The sequence below is a fragment of the Populus euphratica genome, unplaced genomic scaffold, assembly GCF_000495115.2.
Source record: "Populus euphratica unplaced genomic scaffold, PopEup_1.0 scaffold394.1, whole genome shotgun sequence".
Classification (NCBI taxonomy): domain Eukaryota; kingdom Viridiplantae; phylum Streptophyta; class Magnoliopsida; order Malpighiales; family Salicaceae; genus Populus; species Populus euphratica.
This window is the reverse complement of record NW_011500134.1, coordinates 26,892-46,596: the sequence shown is the minus strand read 5'-3', so window position 1 is coordinate 46,596 and position 19,705 is coordinate 26,892. Positions and strand designations below refer to the sequence as shown.

The window sequence follows — 19,705 nt, the reverse complement described above, 5'->3', positions numbered from 1 at the left end:
TTAATGTGTTTTTATACAAAAAATAAAAAATATACAAATACATATAATTAAATAAATCAACAAATGTTAATGAATGAAAAAAATTATAAACAATAACTAAAAATAAAATTATAAAAAATCAATAGATAAATATCAAACATTTATTTAATTATATTTCTAAATTTTTTATTAAAATAATTTTTATTTAACTAAATGATAATATAAATAGACACGCATAAATTGATTAAATAAAATAAAAAAAATGATATCATACAATTCTAAGCATGATCTAAATATTATCTAAAAACTAAAAAAATAATGTTACCTGCACAAAAGATGAAAAAAAATCTCTTCAAAAATCAAATACATAAAAATAAAAAAATAATTTAAAATAGGCTATGGAAACAAAATAAAAAAGAGAATAAGTATTGATTTAAATATAAATATAAATATAAATATAGGAACAAAATAAAAAAGAGAATAAGTATTAATTTAAATATAAATATAAATAATAATTTTAAAAAGAAAACATATCAAAGAATGCATTTATCTAAAAAATAGAAAATAAAAAAAGATCAAGTGATGTTGGGCCTAATAAACCAAGTCCTCTTGCTTTGTCTATTTTGTTTTTGGTGCTTGTTTGGGTTTCTCTATTTTTCTCTTTTTTTTTCTTTTTTTTTTTGCATATAAATGGTTAACATGTTGGTTGTCTTAATTTTTTTTAACAAAATCAAATAATACTTTGTTTGATTTTTCCTAGTTTCCAGTCATTATGATGTCTAAAAGATCCGAGCTTAAGATTTTTTTACCTAAAAACCATTTTTCAACATATTTTTTATCCATAAACCTATAAAACATCTTAACAACCATGATAAACTTATTAATTCCTTAAAAACACCTCTTAGAATCAAAATTAATATGAAATCAAAAATTTTCTCGAGTTTAAATTTGTTTTTTAACGAGCTTTAACAGTACAAAAAACTAATAGAAACTTTCCTCGTTAAATAAAACTATTTAACAGAAATATCGATCATTTTTGTTATCTAAATCATTGTCATGGGTATTTTTCTTTCTCTATTATCATAATTTATCGACTTTTTTTCCCTCTCAAATCAGAGACTAGATAATAAATAAATTTTTGTATCAAAATTAAATTAAAAAAATTATTAAAATACCAGATGTGAATAATTTTTAAAGTGTAAGTTATGAGTAAATTTTTTTGTGTGAACTCAAAATCAATCACTTATTTTTATATATATTTTTTAATTTTTAATTTTATTCTTAATTAATAAATCTGATAAATTGCTCTTGAATTTAGCAAAAAAAAAAAGAAGCAATTACATAAAAAAAATTACAGATTAAAATGAAAATAAAATTATGAATAGTTAATATACAGTAAAATATAAACGGATGCAGAATATTGACTCGTTTTGACATTGATAAATTTCCACCTCTTCAATAGACAAATAAATATTGCCAGCTCAGAGAGTTTGATTGCTAGGACCACCGTGATGATCCCAGACTTGTCTGCTTAGACAAGCAAAGGCAGTTTAGTAGGTAAAGACACGTATCTGTTGACTTTGGGTGCAAGTATTTTGTAGGCAAACTCATGTTTAAAGTTATCTAAACGGTAATCAAATTATAATTAATTTAAAAAAAAGTAATTAAAGGATATTTATTTTTAATTAACATGTGGATTAGTTTAAAATTACAGAAAGAACATTGAGTACAAAAAAAGGAATCAAAGAATGATTAAGGAGAAGATCTCGGTGTAACAAGGAGAAGATATATTTGATATTATTCCAAGATTTGTTTTTTAGTGAATTATTTTACAATCACAACCCTAAGTACCCTAAGTACATGTTACAACCATAACTATTTTTATTTTTAGATTTTTTTTAATATTTACAGTCTTAAAAATATTTTTTATTATTTTATAATAATTTTAATGTAATAATGTTAAAAAATCTAAAAATATTATTTTAATATATATTCAATTAAAAAATAATTTTGAAAATATTATATATTGAAATACCAAATATATATTTTTTAACAGGGATATGTAAATCTTGAAAATTATTATTGAAATAATGTTTAGCTCTGAAACAATTAAAAAAAGATAAATGATTAAAATAGAAAAGACACATTACTTTTCTTTTTATTTTGAAATTATATAAATTTATTTTAAAATCATCTCCGAATTTATTTTTACATCTTCATTGTTATCTCTTAAACTAAGTGTGTGTGTGTGTGTGTATTTAATATGTCATGGGACACTAACTCAAAACATCTGAGAAAAGGTTTTTTATATATATTTAATATGTCATGGGACATTAACTCAAAACATCTGAGAAAAGGTTTTTCATTTTCAAAGGAAAAACACGATTCATTAATTATCAATCAATATTATATTGGACTGAAATATTGGAACAAAAACTCCACACATATCACAATCATAATTTTTAGAGTTTATGGTTAAGTAATGGGCAACAATAACACTTACAGTTCTTCTAGCATGTATTACTTTATATTTTTTTTTTCCAATTAATTCACTGCAAGTTGGAATGCAATGATAACACACTTGTCAAATAAAATGTTTAATTCTTAGAGAAATATTCAAATTCTATAATTTATGCTATTTTTTATTTTGTAAGATCTTTTAAACTAGGCTTGTTGATGTTAATGACAACTTAATAGCCAAATTCACAACTTGTATCGGATTGAATCCTGGTCCTTCAATATTTAAAAATATTTAAATGAATTGAATTTTATCTTATTTTTTAAATTAAATATTAATTAAGCACTGAAAAAATCTCTTGACACTACAAGATCTCCGTATCAAGACAACCATAATCAAATACTAAATTAAGTCCTAGATATAAAAAAAAATCAAATTAAAAAAAACACTAAAATATAAAAAAAGAATATGAATGCCCTCCTTATCATGCAAATTAGCCAATGAAATTGGCAAAAAAGAGGCTGGACATTTATTTAACCTTTAATCAAATAAATTGAATTTTGTTTTGCAAAATCGATAACTAATCCAAGTGACAAAATATTTTTATAACATCTTTGGATTGTTATATGCACGCCTACATGCACACATGAGAAATAAATTACAAAGACTAATTATAAATTAAAATAATATCCAATGATCAAATAAAAAGAAAAAAAAATTAAGGGACTAAGGCATAAACAACTCCAGGGACCAAATTTGTTTTGCTGTTGTTGTCTATATTGTTTTGTGTTTAGAGCTACATTGTTTTTTTTTTTTCACAGGGATTCAATTTTTTCTTGCACTAATCTCATAGATATAATATTGCCAAAGAAGCAATTTTCAAAAAAATGCGACGAAGTCGTTGTTTAAATTAATTGTATATGAATTTATTTTTTCTACCCACTCAATGGTTTAACATCTTTTTTTTTTTTTAATCTAGCCAAATTTTGATCAAAACATTCAATTAAAGCTTGACCGGTTGAATATCAAAATGGCACGATTAGTCGCCGGTCTAATATTTTCTTCCCCAATTAACCCCCAGTTCCCGCCCAAAATCACGCTTCCTCGCCGCCATTCGAAGTCCAAAGTCCAACCACGACTCAACGAATCTCCTTTACGCGGGCAATCTCGTCCATTTGTCTGTCACCGCACTCACCGTACCCAACACCGTTACGATGACCCTTCCTTTCAATAAAAAACCCACAAGAAAAGCCACTCGCTTCAATTCTCCGATCTCGATCGAACCAGAGCCGGACGTAGCCAGAAAGTCTGGACATGGGTGTACCGGCATTCTACAGGCTTCTCGCAGACCGATACCCGCTATCAATTTCGGATGTGATCGAAGAGGAACCTCAAGAGGATTCGAATGGAAACTCCAAACCAATCGATGTTTCAAAGCCTAACCCTAACGGTATTGAGTTTGACAATCTGTATTTGGATATGAACGGGATTATCCATCCCTGCTTCCACCCTGAAGGCAAGGTACAGTTTACCAACTTATACTTGTATAGTTTTCTGGAATCTTAACTTCTTAGGGTTTAAAAGGAGGTTTTTTGTATTTGTAAATGAATTGCTGTTAAATTTTGATGTAAATGCAATTGACTGTTGTTAAATTTTGATGGTTATTGTTCGCTGCAAAGCTATACCTATACAGATTGTAAAGTTTTAGCTAGGTTTAAAAGAGGGGTTTTTTTGTGTGTTGTTGGATGTAGTTGTTGATTTTGATGGATAGTGTTTAAAATGAACATTCATTTATAATTTTACACATGTTATAGGGTTTTGTTAAGGTTTAAAAGATTGAAAGTTTTTGTGTGTTATTTAAATGCTGTCCATTTTTCATGGCTAGTATTGAATGGAAGCATATATTTTACGCAAGTTGTAGAATTTTATATTGTAAGATTTAAAAGAGGAAATCTTTGATTTTGTTTGTGTGAATTAATTGTTGTCAATTTTGATGGTTTGGGCTTAAAAGAGTTATATATATATAGTTTCTGGGTGTAATTAAAAATAAGTTGAATGGTTTCTTACTTTTGATTTTGTTTACAGCCTGCACCTGCTACTTATGATGATGTGTTCAAGTCCATATTTGCTTACATTGATCACTTGTTTGCTTTGGTTCGTCCAAGGAAACTACTTTTTATGGCAATTGGTAGGGTTCTTGTTTTTTTAATCAGTTTTGGTATTTGTTGAATTTATAATCATTTAAAGTTAATTGCTTTTTTCCTGGGATAATTATAGATGGGGTTGCTCCTAGAGCTAAAATGAACCAGCAACGGTCGCGACGGTTTAGAGCTGCAAAAGATGCTGCTCAAGCAGTAAGATTGAGATAATTTAATGGTTTTTTTAGTGGATCCTCTTTTGTAGAAGCGATGATCTTAGTGTCATTTTATTTATGATGTATGTAGGAAGCTGAAGAAGAAAGATTGAGGAAAGAATTTGAGGCTGAGGGGGAGCTTTTATCCGTTAAAGAAAAGCGTGAAACATTTGATTCTAATGTTATCACTCCCGGCACTCAATTTATGGCTGCTCTATCGACTGCGCTTCAGTATTATATACAAAGTAGATTGAATCACAATCTGGGCTGGCAGAATACCAAGGTGTGATGGATGTTCTCCTTTCGCGTAGTTTGTTATAGATCGGATCATTCCTTGTCTTTGGAGTAGTCCCTTCTGTATCTTTTGAATATACTTTCGGCTTTTCAGGATACTTTGTGTTCTCTAAATTTATTTATGGGGCTGCATTGGGTGATTATTTGAAGGTTATTCTTTCTGATTCAAATGTTCCTGGTGAGGGAGAGCACAAAATCATGTCTTATATAAGATTGCAACGCAACCTTTCCGGTTTCAATCCAAACACACGCCATTGTCTGTATAGCCTGGTGAGCGTGTTTCTGATTTGAGGCATTTTGGCATTTCAGATCTTATTGTTTTATTATTATTTTGGCATCTAACTGCTAATCCTATGAAAATATTTTGTTTGTGGTCAGGATGCAGATTTGATTATGCTGTCTTTAGCCACGCATGAGGTTCACTTTTCCATATTAAGAGAGGTTTGCAGCTCATATCCTAAAGTTGGCATCATTTCTCCATCGATTATTGGTCAGTCATAAATTTTATATGCGTTGATTGTACAGATAGTTACACTTCCCGGGCAGCAGGATAAATGTTTTCTCTGCGGTCAAGCTGGTCATCTTGCAGCTGAATGTCATGGCAAGCAAGGAGATGATGCTTTAGATTGGCATGTGGTAGATGATACCCCAATTCACAAGAAGAAATATCAGGTTGAAGAACGGACATCAACTGTTTCCATTTGTTTCCATCTCGTCGTAGTATTTCTAAGCTGTCTCCTTATTTGAACAGTTCCTCAACATCTGGGTGCTGCGAGAATATTTGCAATATGATCTGGACATTCTGAACCCACCATTTGCTATTGACTTTGAACGGATAGTGGATGACTTTGTGTTCATGTGTTTTTTTGTTGGCAATGACTTCCTTCCGCATATGCCAACATTGGAAATTAGGGAGGTATGTTAGTAGCAAGCAATGGTTATACGAATGAGTTTGGGACTGAACAACAGGCTGAGTTCCATTTGTTTAGTTTTTCAGTGATCAACTCTTGACAAACAATTATTATGAGATGAGGTGGTCTTTGTTTTGTAGCTTGTTTGTGGTGCTCAGCTTCTAGTTCGTTTGGATGCTTTTTAGCTAATATTAAGTGACATTGATCTGCTTTTTTCCTCCAATCTCTCCTCTACTTCTTGTTATGAAATCTTTTCTTCTTTTGTCAATGAAAAAGAAAGATATTGATGTTTTTATTTATTTTGGCCATAGTTTTGTTTTGAAGTTCTGTTGCTTCATGGTTTTCACTTTGCTGTTCTTCCTGGTGCTATCTAAACTATATATTGACTCCTCAGTTTTATCAACTTCACCATCACGTCCTTTCCTGATTCAGGGTGCTATAAGCTTACTGATGCATATTTATAGAAGGGAGTTCTTTGCAATGGGTGGTTATCTTACTCTTGCGGGTGAGGTAATTTCTCTTTTTTATGTTCTCTACAATACTTGCGCCTTTGACTATACTCTGGAATTAGTTTATGTTTCTCATTATATGAAATCTGTTAAAGATTTGGAATATAACATTAGTCTAATTTTATATCATGCATCCATTTTTTTCATTTATCACAATTATGATCAGGTGGAAACTGTGCGCTACGCTTGAAAATTTAGATTAACATTGTTAATGATGGTCTGTTCATTCTTGTTGTTTTGCTCCCGCCTCTGCTCTAACTCTTCAAAACCAAGTTTTTTTTTTCTCCTTTTAATTTAGATTACTTCTCCTTTTAATCAAGTGGATTTACTCAATAAAATCTGCTAATAAAAATTAATAAATAATTTACAAAGTTATAGACAAGAATTTCTGTTAGAGTTTGTAGTGAGAGATTTTTGTTGTTTATGAGCGATGATGGTTTAAGACTTCTGGTGAGTGTAGTGTTTCTAAAAATACTTAGATTCATCTAAGTTTTCTAGCTTTGGACTTGATTTCGAACTGATTTAGCCCTTCCATTTCATCCTATAGCCATCTGAATTAATGTAGACCACTTGAGACAAGAGGATACTAGCGATAACATGAGATTTTTGCTTTATGTTTTTGGAAGATATCATTCTAAATAGTAGAAAGTTCATACATATCAATGCATTTGGTTGTCTCCAAATAGAATTAGATCTTAGCTGCCCAATTCCACCCTTTCCTCCGTATCTCTTTTATCATTCTTATTTGTTTGGAAATTGAATTCAGGTTTGGCTCATTTTATATGCTTGAATTTCTAGAATGACTTGCTTGCTAAACATGTGCTATAATATTCAGTCGCTTCTAGCCAAGATATAGACATGTTATAGCCTGTCTTGACCCCTAGTTATTCTATACTACTTTTTTTATTTCTCCTTTTCTCTCAAAGAAGTTCCTTTTTCGCTCTGAAAGTCTTACTTGGTTAGATAATCTTTTTATTAGTTATTGCTCTTTGCCACCCATATCATGAAATAGTTACATCTATCTGCTGGATTTGCCAAAAAAACTTGTTCTTCAGTGCTTCTTTCCCCTTTTAAATCACCATGGCTTGTATTTCATACTTTTTATGCTGCTTCTCTGGTTACTTTCCGGGAATGATTTTGCTCCACCATTGTGAGCATGAGTTCTAATGAATGTTCTGATTTCAATTAGCTTCTGTATACAGGTTTTCCTAGATAAAGTAGAACACTTTATTCAGTGTGTTGCTGTTTATGAGGAGCAGATCTTTCAGAAGAGGACTCGTATACAACAGGTGCTTTCTTTTTCCATGCATGGACTTATAGTCTTCAGTTCTCATCCTTGGGTCTAATGCAAGCATCTGCATTTATTTTTATTATTTATTGCTGGTAATAGCATGTTCACTTGTTGGACCATCTTGTTGGCTAGAAACTATTTATGTTTAGATGACAATTTTTGTAAAATCTTGGCATTGAGTTAACTTATCTGTAACTGTAAATTTGCTAGATACAGCAGGTAGGATGTTGGCCCTAAATGAAGCCCATATGCTGCTCCTGATTTACTTTATTAGTACACGTATTAGGTTTTGTAAACCATTACAAAATTTAAGATGCACTCCGAAAATTGGTCTAGTGATAAGATTTTTGCTTTGTGTGCTAGAGCTGAAGAAATTTAGGGGATTCCCTTATCTTGTTTGGAATGCTTAGTTCTCTACGATTCACGTCAAATTTTTATACACACATTGCAAAGCAGACTGTATTCTTCTTTCTATTTTTCTTCTGTGGCAAATTTTGAGTTTTGGAGTCATATACATACTGTCTTCTCTGGTTATCTTTTTGTTTGTACTTGTGTGGATAATCCGTTTTCAGGCTTTCGATAATAATGAAGAGATGAAACTCAAAGCAAGAAGCGAGTCCTCTGAAGTGATACAAACACCAGTTGTAGATAAGGTTCGTGCCTATAATATTTTCATTTGATGATATGGATTTAAATAGATGTGTTGTGTTCTGAATTTGCCTGCGAAAAATTGTTTAGGATCTATATTAAACAAAAATGAACCAATTATCAATTCCTTTCCAGTTAGTTTTTGACAGAAACCTCAATCCTCTCTCATTTTTTTGGACTTCCTTCTCCATGTATAGACAAAAGCTCGTTAGAGGAGTTGATGCTTAATATTGTTTCTAATTTCTCAATACAGGATGTTGGTCATAACTCTTCAAGAGAAAGGACTATAAAGCTAATTTTGTATGATTCCCATGTTGTGTTTGGTGACCTAAGGATTTTTCTTTTCTTAATAGGGTTTTTATGATTTAAAAAATAATAATTGCTTTTGCTTTCTAACTGGTAAATCTGTAACTTACAGTTTTGCCTTAAGTTCCTTGTCATCAGAGGTAGATTTTATTTTGTAGATAAACAGCGAAGATTATTTTGGTTCAGTAGTTTCTTAATATTGAACATCCATTTACTCTAGCGGGCTTGATTTCTGTTTGATATTTGCAAGTTTGCTTATCCATGGCCTTGCATCTTGTGGGCCAACTGAGGACAATGCCAGCCCATTTGAAGGCTAGTCTTTTGTCTTTCTGGTTGTCCATTCTCCTGGTATAAACTTTGGTTCATTTTTGTTCTTGTCAGGTTAAATTAGGGGAACCTGGATACAAAGAGAGATACTATGCTGAGAAATTTGAGTTGTCAAAACAAGAGGAGATTGCCAAAGTTAGAAAGGAAGTGGTAAGTTGTTTTTTTCCTAATCATGCAATTAGCACCTTAGCATATCCATATAGATTATTATCTGCATTTTCTCTTGGTAGCAAAATTTTGTGTGTACGCAGTAGTTCATGACGACCGTCTGTCTCCCCCCACCAGTCCTTCCTCCTTAAGAACCCCCAGGCCCCAGTGTCAAAGCTGCAAGGTTGCTTGTACACATTTGTTTTCCCTGTAGTTACATGGTCTTCATTCTGAGATCCCTTGGCATGATGAAGTACATTAAATGAGTCTTTCAATCACCCTTTTTAATTGATACACCATGGGGTGGTTTTCGTTATAGTTATTAGGTTATATGGGTGACCTTGAGTGCCACTGCTACTTGTCTCACTGTTGTGCTATCAACTTGCTGTTGGCTTCTCATTTCCAGTTCCTAAGAGTTCATTTATTAGTTTATCTGGATGATCTTTGGGTGTCATTAGTCTTATTGCTGTGCTATCAGCATGCTATTGGCTTCTTGTTTCCTGCTTCAAAGAGTTCACATTTTTTTCAACAAATGAATATGTTCTTCATTGTGATTGTATTTGTTTTATTATGATCTCAAGTTCCATTATTTTCTCCAACTTTTCATTTTGAGATTTCTTAATTTATATTGACTTTAGTTTGAAGGTGTAATATAATAAGGTGAACTTCACAGATTTACATGAAGAAAATAAGGCTGCTTTTGAAAAATCAAGGAGTTTTGCATGTTTTTCCTTGAATGGGAACGCTATTAGGAGTTTTGTATGTTTTTCCTTGAATGGGAACGCTATTATGTACTATCTTAACCAAAGGAAAAAAGAAGAAGAAAATAATGAATAGATAGAGAAAAAGTCAGTTGCTTGTCATCATAACAAATAGAAATCTGGGGTGACAGAAGATTTGGATGTAGGAAGTGTGCCGGATATGGTTTCTGGAGTATAATTTTTTTTTATGTTGCTAATGATTCCTTTTTGGTCTCCCCTGTCCATCACTTGTTTTCTGTACAACCAATCATGTATCTGAAGAAAAAAGAAAATAACATTTGATGTTGTTCATGCAGGTATTGAAGTATGTGCAAGGTTTGTGTTGGGTCTGTCGTTATTACTTGCAAGGTGTTTGCTCTTGGCAATGGTCAGTTCAATAAAGGCAGAAACTAGAAAGTCATTATACTTCTTTTCACTGGCTATTTAATTTGTTTTATTGGAGTTTCAAGCACAAGCATGTGCCCAAAAATACAAACCTATTTATGAATGCATAATGTCTTCAAGCTCTATACATGAGTAAAGAAATAATGGAAAAGAGGACAGTAAGTTCATTGAAAGTTGAGAACTATAATTCTATCTATTTTGAAGGTGGTTTTGACCCTGAGCTCTTAAGCATATAACCTGCCAAGCAAGCTTGTGACACCTAAATTTAACTTTGCCATCACTCTGCTCATCAAATGGACAAAAATAGGCTTCCATTCACTCTATAAGCTTATATGATACGGTTCCTTACTGCAATTAGTTGAAGTTGGAATTCTCTGTTGTCTGCTTCAGGTTTTATCCGTTCCACTATGCTCCATTTGCTTCAGATCTTAAGGATCTGGGTGAGGTGGAATTGAACTTTTTTATTGGAGAGCCATTCAAACCCTTTGATCAACTTATGGGAACCCTACCAGCTGCAAGGTTTTTTTTCTTTCTTTTTTACGTGAACTCCTTGCATTTTCAATTTTACCTTGGATACTCTGTCTGATTATTCTTTCTGTGCTGTGTGTCATCCTTTGGGCATACTACAGTTCTAATGCTTTGCCAAAAGAATACAGGAAATTGATGACCAATCCATCTTCACCAATTCATAGATTCTTTCCCTCAGGTAAAAGAATTGATTGAAGGATATTGATTAATTTACCTCAAGGAAGTGTTTATCTTCTTCACAAGATTAATGGAGTTTCTTTATCATGGACAGATTTTGAAATTGACATGAATGGCAAGCGCTTTGCTTGGCAGGTAAATTATTCTCTATTGGTTATCAATACATGTGTTTTAACTATACCATTTTTTTATCAACTGATTATATTTACCTTATATTTATTGGAAGCTAGGGTATTGCCAAATTGCCATTCATTGATGAGAGGAAATTGCTTGCCCAGACAAAGAAGCTTGAAAGCACTCTAACGGTATTTAGGTTTTTTAAAGTAGTATCCAATAATTTCATCCATCGTAAGCTATATTTTAATTTCTCTTGTATGTGCTGGCCATTTTATTAGAGGCTTTCACTCTGCACATGTTCTTGTAAATATAAACTGCTACATGTTCTTTGCTCTCTTGGATGTTGAGCTATTCTTTTGGAGGCTTTTACTCTGATGTTTTCAGAGATTTGAAAAAGAAAAGTATGCAATTAAGATTTGGGAAAACATATTTAATGGAGAAATGCCACTGTCTGAGAGATCAATTTCGTGCAAAGAGAAGGATTCGTTATGTGATATTTTAAAAAACCTGTTGAGATTCCTAGTTATAATGCATTTCTACTGATTTAAATTCTAGGAAACAATATCAATTCAAATACTGATTTCGGAGAAAAAATATTTATTTGTTACAGATGCTTTTGTCACCAAAGGTTCCTAAAGTTTATTTCTTATGTTACTGTAATGGAGGTTGGGCTGTTAACATAAACTCGTATTCATTTATCTTTTTACTTGTGTAACTTTTTGATAGTCAATTATTTGATTGTGTGATCTGATAGTTTTTTGCTAAATTTGTATTCGAATAAATCCATGTCGACTTTTGAGTGATTTCCATGCCGGATGGAAAAGTTTTTTAGTTTCTGATATATCCTCCTGTACTTAAATTTCTCCTGAAATTTCATTTGTAAGCACCAAGGGTAGTTTAGAGTTGGCAGTCAGTTGTGTTCACACTCCTATAATGGCTTTGATCCTTGAGAAGCTAAACCTCGCTGTTTTGTGGCATATCAGTCTTCTTTTTAGTTTGGATGTCAAGTATGTTAATCTTTGATTTGCTATTTGCAGGAGGAAGAGCAGATCAGGAATAGAGTGATGCATGATTTGCTATATATTCATCCTGTTCATCCATTAGCTCAACAAGTTATTTCATACTATCAACAGAACGATCATTTATCTGTAGGTGAAAGATTTGCGTGGGAAATTGACACAAGAGCCAGGTTAGTAGGTCTTAGTGTTGATTGATCTTTTAGTTTGAAGTTGTCAAATCATTATTTATGTGTGCTGGCTTTATCATCTCATTTTACACTAACCTTTTACAGTGGGGGGATGAATGGTTGTCTTTGGTTATATGAGAGAAATGTGCGGAGAAGTGTGGTCCCGTCTCCTATACTTGGATTGCCAGCCTTAGAGGGTAACCAAGTTTTGTAAGTTTCAACCTTTTCCAGTGCTGTTTTCATAAGCTGATTGATCCTTGGTGTAATGTTGTGTACTTTTTCTTTGCAGAAATATCACATTTCTAAATCCTAAATGCCGTGGACACATCCCAGAAATTCCTGAGGGTGCAGTCATGCCTGAAAAGGTATGTGAGCTCTAGATGCCTGTAAATTGGGTTTATTTTGTTATATGCAGAAAAGCAAGGACATGAAATTTCTGTCAACTAATGATGTGGCAGTGATTCAATTCATGCATAAAATAATGTAATAATGTTATTGGGTTTCATAGTTCAGAGTTTACTGGAGCAGTAAACTGGGATTCTTCTGTGAAAATTAATTGGCCATGCCTGAAAAGGTATGTGAGCTCTAGATGCATGTTTTTCGAAGGTATTGCTGGGCAGTAAATTGGAGGCAGTCCTTGTGTTCAAGGAAATTGAGTTTGGTCATGGTTTATGTTTCTGGAAGTTCCTCCCTGCGTATGGTGGAAGTGCTGATGCAATTGTAATATAATGGTCATGTTAAGTTTGCAGGTGCAAGGATTCTCATATGTTGTTTCCTTGAAGACATTTTCTTTGGATAATGTGTTGTGCCGTCACAGGGTTTGATGTTAGTTGATGATTTGATTTCACAAATGTCCATGGCTAATTTGAGGCATGTTCTTGCTATTTGCAGATCGTAAAACCTGTAGATCTTAAACCATTCCCCACATTATGGCATGAAGATAATGGCCGGAGACAGCAAGGCAGGGAAAGGTACGAATGGATTTCCACATCTTTGCAATGATTGATTTGCATTGGTTTGTAATGTTTGGGTGGTTAGGTTGAATATGGGTGACATTTGTTGATGACCTGCTATTCTTGACAGACAATGCATCTCGCTCAATTTATATGTGGAGAAAGGAAGGGTTTAATTGATATCCTCTTTTTTTTACCTCTGAAAAAACATAGATTGTAGGGATTAGAACTTACTGCTTCGTCTTCTCTTAAATAACCTAATTCACGTGCTGTCTCTTTATTACAGGCCACAAGTACACCGAGCAACAGCTGGCCCCTCCCTGGGGGATGCAGCTCATCGTCTTGTCAAGAACACTCTTAATATCAAACCAAATGGTTCATCCTCTAGAGTGTTTGACCAGCAACTATATCATAATGTCCCCGGCAATTACACATTCTACAGACCAGTACCAGCTGGACCAGCTGGTTATGGAAGGGGCTATAGGGATGATCCAAACTATCATTATGCACAGCGCAGTAACCAGCAAGGCCTGATGAGTAATCCTAGGCATCGATCTTTGTCAAATGGTGTGCAAAGCAACCCACACAACTTTAGGACTCAAGACAGAGTACAGTACCATCAACAGTATCATAACTTGAGTACTGGGGTGTCTGCTCTGACCATAGAAGAAAATATCAAAAGCAGGGCACCTGCAGTGATCTCACCTCGATTGCCGAATCCAGGAAACACTCCGAACTTACAAAATCAGGCCGAGCAGAACACAGGTCTACTTCCATCACCACCCACCAATTGGATCAACAAAACAGCTGCAGGAAACACTGGAATGTACTTCAAACGAGAATCAACTTCGATGGGTCCAAATGAGAAGCAGGTGAAGCAGGTTTATCAGGTTAAGACACACATAGCTCAGGAGACGATGGGTCCAAATGAGAAGCAGGTGAAGCAGGTTTATCAGGTTAAGACACAAGTAGCTCAGGAGACACCAGATATTCAAGCTCAGGGGACGCCAGATTTAAAACATCAGTAACATTGTATATTTGAAGAATCTTGCATGTTTTTGCCACACCCACGTTGCAGTGGCAATGTATGTTCATTTGAATCTTTGCATAAGCGCAAGTTTTTGGCGAATTTACTCGGTTTGGGCAACAAGAGTCACAGGAACTATTCCTGGATGGTATGCAGCTGCAAGAGCTCGTGGATGTCAAAGAGTTTAATATAGTGAACATTGGCCGTTTTGAGATCCACTTTTGATTTGGTGCGAGTTAGCTTACTGCATCTCACCTCATTCATGTCGCAGCTGCTTTGTTCCAGATTTTCCTATTTGTTTACCAGATTGTCGTAGAAAACTGTATCATACAAATGTTTGGTTGTAATCGGGCATCTATCTCAGAAATGTTGTCAATATGTACCTTATTTTGGATGATGGAATTCTACGCGGTATCCTTTTTAGTGACTCGGAACTTTTTGCTTTTCAGGATTTCTGTGCAAATCTGACAGAATCTGAAGGATTGTTCCTTACGAAACCTTAAACGATTGCCTAATAAGGAGAAGCTTTTTCCAAGTTTGAATTCTCTGCTTGAGGGCTCCATCTTCCAGTTTAATTTGCGAGGTGACGTGCTCAATGACTGAAATAAACCCGGTTCTATGGCTTGTTAGAGCCCTCTTCGGTGTGTTTCTACTGGCTCACTCACTGTTTAAGGTGGCAGAGATGGTTCTCTCCGAAGGCCCTTTCTATCCAGGGTTGGAGTTGGGTATCATTCTTGCTCTAGTTTCAGCATTCTTTCGTCCAGCATTTTCCATTTAGAGGTTAGCTAGGTGCTCACGCTATGTAGTAGGCATGGTAAAAAAAATATTTAGACGAAGCAATGTTATTAAAGAAGCAATAAAAATTTGAGACGAGGTCATTGATTTGTTGAGTTTAATATACTTGGTTAATTTATATTTATTATACTACCAAATTGTCCTTCATACAACTTGATTGTAGCAAAAAAAAAAAAAAAGTTGAAAATACAAAAAACAACCCTAGACATAAGTTAAATAAATTTTAATTTTAAAAGTAATTTAATCATCTGATTGTGCTTTAAAAAGTGAAAATACAAAAAGTCATTGGACACTAATTTTTTTTTAAAGTATAATATTGTCATTTCAATATGTTTTTAAAATGCTAAAAGAATAATTTGTCACATATCAATATGAATATGATTAATGGATTCCTATGAAAATACCATATTACCTTAATAACTAGTTCATTGTTTTTTTTTTAAAACAAAGCAAAATGATCATTATACTATTTCAATTTATGTCTCTTTATTGAAGGAAAAAAATTAATTTTATAAATGATTTGAAATAAAATAAACAGTAAAAAAAATGCATACTAAATTTAAAAATAAATAAATTAAAAGATTAGTTTAAATATTTAAAAGGTAAAGTTTAGAAGTTAAAATGTTCATAAGCTACACATGTTACATGAAAATGGAAAGGCTGCTTAGATAATTTGAATATTGCTCGAGAAACCACTGTTTAGCATATACACATGTGAATTATTTTTTTAAAATAATATTTATATTTATTAAATTATTAAATTGTTCCAATAAATTTGATTATATAAAAAAAACCCAATAAAATTATTAAAGAAATTTTGAACACAACTTAAAAAAAAAAATTGCTTTTAAGAAGTCGTCCAAGCATGCTATGAAAAGTGAAAATATAAAAAAGTACATGAACACTGGTTCTAAAAAGAGATTACTTTCAACAATAATTAAATTATTTTATTGTGCTTTAATATAATAATGATCAGTGGATCCTCGTGAAAATAATAACTAGCGGTTTTTTATTTGAGAAGGGCAAAAGAATTAATCCAGCAATGCGTCTCCCAGTTCGTCTTTTTAAAAAAAAAAATAATAATAATTTTAATCTTCCTTGTCAGTCGCCTTGCATTGCATATACGTTCCCAATGACTATAGGTCTCTCTCTCTCTCTCTCTCTCTCTCATGTCAAGCATTTTACTTTGCTTCATCATTTCTCTTCCACATAAACCAGCCAAGGATAAGAGAATCATTGATCATCTAGCATGTCAGATACTTAGTAAAATATGCAAATTATTCAAATTTTTAGATGAGATGCATGTTTAATGCTGTACAAAAGAAGAAATAATGAGCTAGCTTAGCAATAGAACCTGAAGATGAAGAGAGCAGAAGTCAAAAGATGATCTTCTGATAGAAGAGATTCGACTCAGAACACTTAGAAGTCCATTTAAATTCTGATGTTCGTGTAGCTCTCAAGTCCATTTCTGAATTATTACTCTGTTTGCAAACATTTTGTTCCAAATGAACTTCAAATACATATAATACAGCATAACATGTAAAAAAAACCCTCACCATTTACTATTGCAGAAAATACCCTGACAAGAACAAAACAAAGAAGAAGAACAAGGTCCCAAATATTAGAACAGCCTTTTGACCAGAAGTAAGTGCATTGCCTCCTAATCCATACTGCTGGTTCTGTGCAAACCCAGCAATCTCCACACTTTTACTCTCAAAGAAACTCTTTGCAGCCCCACAAGTTGGACACCTCCAATCATCAGGTAGCTTGTCAAACTGAAACCCTGGCGGTATTGGATATGATGGGTCACCAACTGCCTCATCATATTTGTAGCCACAAGACCTACACTCATAAATCCCAGTGTTTAAAACTGCAAACTTCTCTTCCAACCTTCTCTTATCGAACTGTGGCTCTTCTTCTTCTTCTCCGGGAGGAGACTCTGTTGGTGGATTGGTTTGGGTTGAATCTGATAAAGTTGGCGTCTTGTCCTCTCTGGAGACATCAATGGAGTGTAGAGAGAAAAGATGAGTCTTTTGAGGTTTATGAATGGAGAGGAATGATAGCTTCGAGAAATGGGTTCTGGATTTTGGAGGGGAAAGTTGTGGAAGGTGGAAGGACAGAGTGGCTCTCGCGGCTGCACAAGCCATTGCTCAAGTTGTGTGTTTTATATGGCTTCTTTTCTTGTGCCAGTGATTGTGTCTTAAAGGGTGTAGACAAAAATGGAATGCGTGTTGATTTTCTGGGTGGAGGAGAAAAGGAGAGGATCCATGGAAGAGCATATGCCGTGTTCTGAATGGATGGTGGATAAGGTGAGGGGAGTGACAGAGATTGCAGATCGATTCTTATGGTTTACAAGTCTTCCGTTTTTATTTTAAGAATATAAAAGAATTATTGTGAAGTTATTTTGCAAATAAATTTATTTTATATTTTTATTTCTTCAACCAATATATTTTTTTCTATTCTATATTTATTTTTTTTGTAAGTAAATTAAAATAAAAACGAATTTAGAAAGATATGATTTCTAGATTAATCTAGTAATAAAAAAAGAAAATAGAAAAAGGAAGTTAAATAAATACTATTTTCATGAAATAACAATAGTTTATTTTATTATTTACTAATTTTTATCATTCGCGCTAGGCTTCAAATAGATCTTCAAGTTATTTTTTAATATAATAAAATAATATGTTAATAGTGTATGAGCATTGTAAAATATCATGGTTTTTTTTATTAAAACAATTCATAAATGCAAGCATGCTGCTTTGGCAAACATGTTTACAGTGTAGTATTTCAAGTTTTTTTTTTTAAATGTAGTAGAAGAATATATTAATGTTATGAATAGGTTTTATTGTACATGATTTTTTAGTTTAAAAATATAAACATACTATTTATATTTAATAAAATAAATTAAAAAATATATAAATTGATTAATTGTAGAATAGTTGTTAATGTTAATTAAATACTTAAATAAAAAGGTTATTTTTCTTCTAAAAGCAAAAGACAGCCGAGTAAATAAATATTTAACTCTATTTTTTATTCTGAACTTGGACTTTTTTATTTTATTTTAGATGCTGTGTTTTCTTATCAAGAAAATTTTATTTTTATTTTTATAAATATATCGTGGAAATAAATTATTTTTATATAGAGAAAGTACTAATACTAATAATAATTTCTTTGAAATTTATAAAAAAAATAAAAATAACTACTTTTGAAAAATGATGAACTAACAAAACAAGAAAAATTTATTTTTATTTTTATAAATATATCATGGAAATAAATTATTTTTATATAGAGAAAATACTAATACTAATAATAATTTATTTTAAATTTATAAAAAAATAAAAATATTTACTTTTGAAAAATGATGAACTAACAAAATTAAAGTATAGAAAGAGCCGGTATTAATTTAAATACAAGTAGAAAATTAATGAACCAATAAGCTAAAAAATAATTTTCAAACGCTTTTTAAAAATTAAAATAGAAAGTCAATTTTTATCCTAAAAGCCAAAGAGATATGAATATGAAAATATTTAACCATGTTTTATCTTTTTAATTTATGTATTTGTATTTTTTTAATCCTATGCAACTAATTTTTATTTTTATAAATACATAGAACAAGTATAATTTATTTATATTGAATATGAGGAAAAAATGTTAAAAAATAAATTAGAATAATTTACTCGAAACATTGTAAAAATAAAAAATAATTACAAAATAACTACTATTTGATGAATAAGAAATTTTAAGAAGAGAGAGAGGGGATCAATTAAAGCTCAAATAAAAAAATCCAGTAAAAAATACATAAAAATATAAAGGGTATTAATACAAATCCTGTTAAAAAACAATCAACATAAAAAAGCCAAGGAATGCCAACCCATAGGTCTAGCCATAAAAAGACACAAGAGTTATTTTTCCTTCATGTGTCTTTTAAAAAAAAAACTAAGAAGATGTTTGTTTTTTAAAAAATCATTTTTGAGAAATTATTTTTTAAATTGTTTTGTATTTATTTTTCATTAAAAAAATTAGTTAATGAAAAATATTACAAGTTATTTTTCCTTCATGTGTCTTTTTAAAAAAAAACTAAAAAGATGTTTGTTTTTTAAAAAATTATTTTTGAGAAATCATTTTTAAAATTTTTTTTGTATTTATTTTTCATTAAAAAATTAGTTAATGAAAAATATTTTTTAGCTATATTGAATTTGATCATCAAAATTTTAATTATATATGATTTCCATAAAAATATATTTTTTTATTTTAGGTGGAAAATACTTTTTAAATTTTTTTAAAATTTTAAAAATATTATATTATTTGCTGGCTATATCAAATTTGATCATCAAAATTTTAATTATATAATCATATTTTCATCTATAAAAACAACATAAATATTTTATAAATTGCACACCAACCTCTAGACATCTAAAAATCACTTAACAAACACAAAAATTAAATGAATAAAAATAAATCCAAATAAACTCTAATCTATTTTGAAAGACATATTTATAAAAAAAATTTATAATTATCATCAAGATTTTCTCGTTGTATAAACCTATTTGATAT

The 19,705-nt window shown here is 31.6% G+C and overlaps 2 protein-coding genes across 6 annotated transcripts; one reads left to right on the top strand and one right to left on the bottom strand.

Moving 5' to 3' along the window:
• Nucleotides 1-3,539: 3,539 nt before the first annotated feature.
• On the top strand, nt 3,540-14,898 carry LOC105110438 (5'-3' exoribonuclease 4-like). 5 transcript variants are annotated; one of them, XM_011005474.1, is made up of 23 exons: nt 3,546-3,958; nt 4,523-4,625; nt 4,715-4,791; nt 4,882-5,073; nt 5,235-5,354; nt 5,463-5,525; nt 5,610-5,756; nt 5,836-6,000; nt 6,428-6,505; nt 7,707-7,793; nt 8,368-8,448; nt 9,131-9,226; nt 10,281-10,351; nt 10,759-10,887; nt 10,998-11,074; nt 11,168-11,208; nt 11,304-11,378; nt 12,228-12,379; nt 12,482-12,586; nt 12,666-12,741; nt 13,268-13,347; nt 13,616-14,184; nt 14,251-14,898. In XM_011005474.1, the coding sequence occupies exons 1-23, from the start codon at nt 3,752-3,754 to the stop codon at nt 14,355-14,357; spliced, it is 2,898 nt and encodes a 965-aa protein (XP_011003776.1). In that variant the 5' UTR covers nt 3,546-3,751; the 3' UTR covers nt 14,358-14,898. The 5 variants fall into 5 exon arrangements, 4 of the variants coding, with proteins under 4 accessions (XP_011003776.1, XP_011003779.1, XP_011003778.1 ...); XM_011005477.1 differs by having other exon boundaries at nt 13,616-14,201; nt 14,268-14,898; XM_011005476.1 differs by having other exon boundaries at nt 13,616-14,219; nt 14,286-14,898.
• Nucleotides 14,899-16,555: 1,657 nt separating this feature from the next.
• Nucleotides 16,556-17,483, bottom strand: LOC105110439 (uncharacterized). Its single transcript, XM_011005478.1, has one exon. The coding sequence runs from the start codon at nt 17,296-17,298 to the stop codon at nt 16,714-16,716; it is 585 nt and encodes a 194-aa protein (XP_011003780.1). The 5' UTR covers nt 17,299-17,483; the 3' UTR covers nt 16,556-16,713.
• Nucleotides 17,484-19,705: the final 2,222 nt, after the last annotated feature.

What these genes read in the sequence shown, in the direction of transcription:
- LOC105110438 (XM_011005473.1), top strand. Translation starts at nt 3,752, where the DNA reads ATGGGTGTACCGGCATTCTACAGGCTTCTCGCAGACCGATACCCGCTA. An exon ending in GCTTCCACCCTGAAGGCAAG is followed by an intron (nt 3,959 to 4,522) that starts GTACAGTTTACC and finishes TTTTGTTTACAG; the next exon opens with CCTGCACCTGCTACTTATGA. An exon ending in GCAAGCGCTTTGCTTGGCAG is followed by an intron (nt 11,209 to 11,303) that starts GTAAATTATTCT and finishes ATTGGAAGCTAG; the next exon opens with GGTATTGCCAAATTGCCATT.
- LOC105110439 (XM_011005478.1), bottom strand. Translation starts at nt 17,298, where the DNA reads ATGGCTTGTGCAGCCGCGAGAGCCACTCTGTCCTTCCACCTTCCACAA.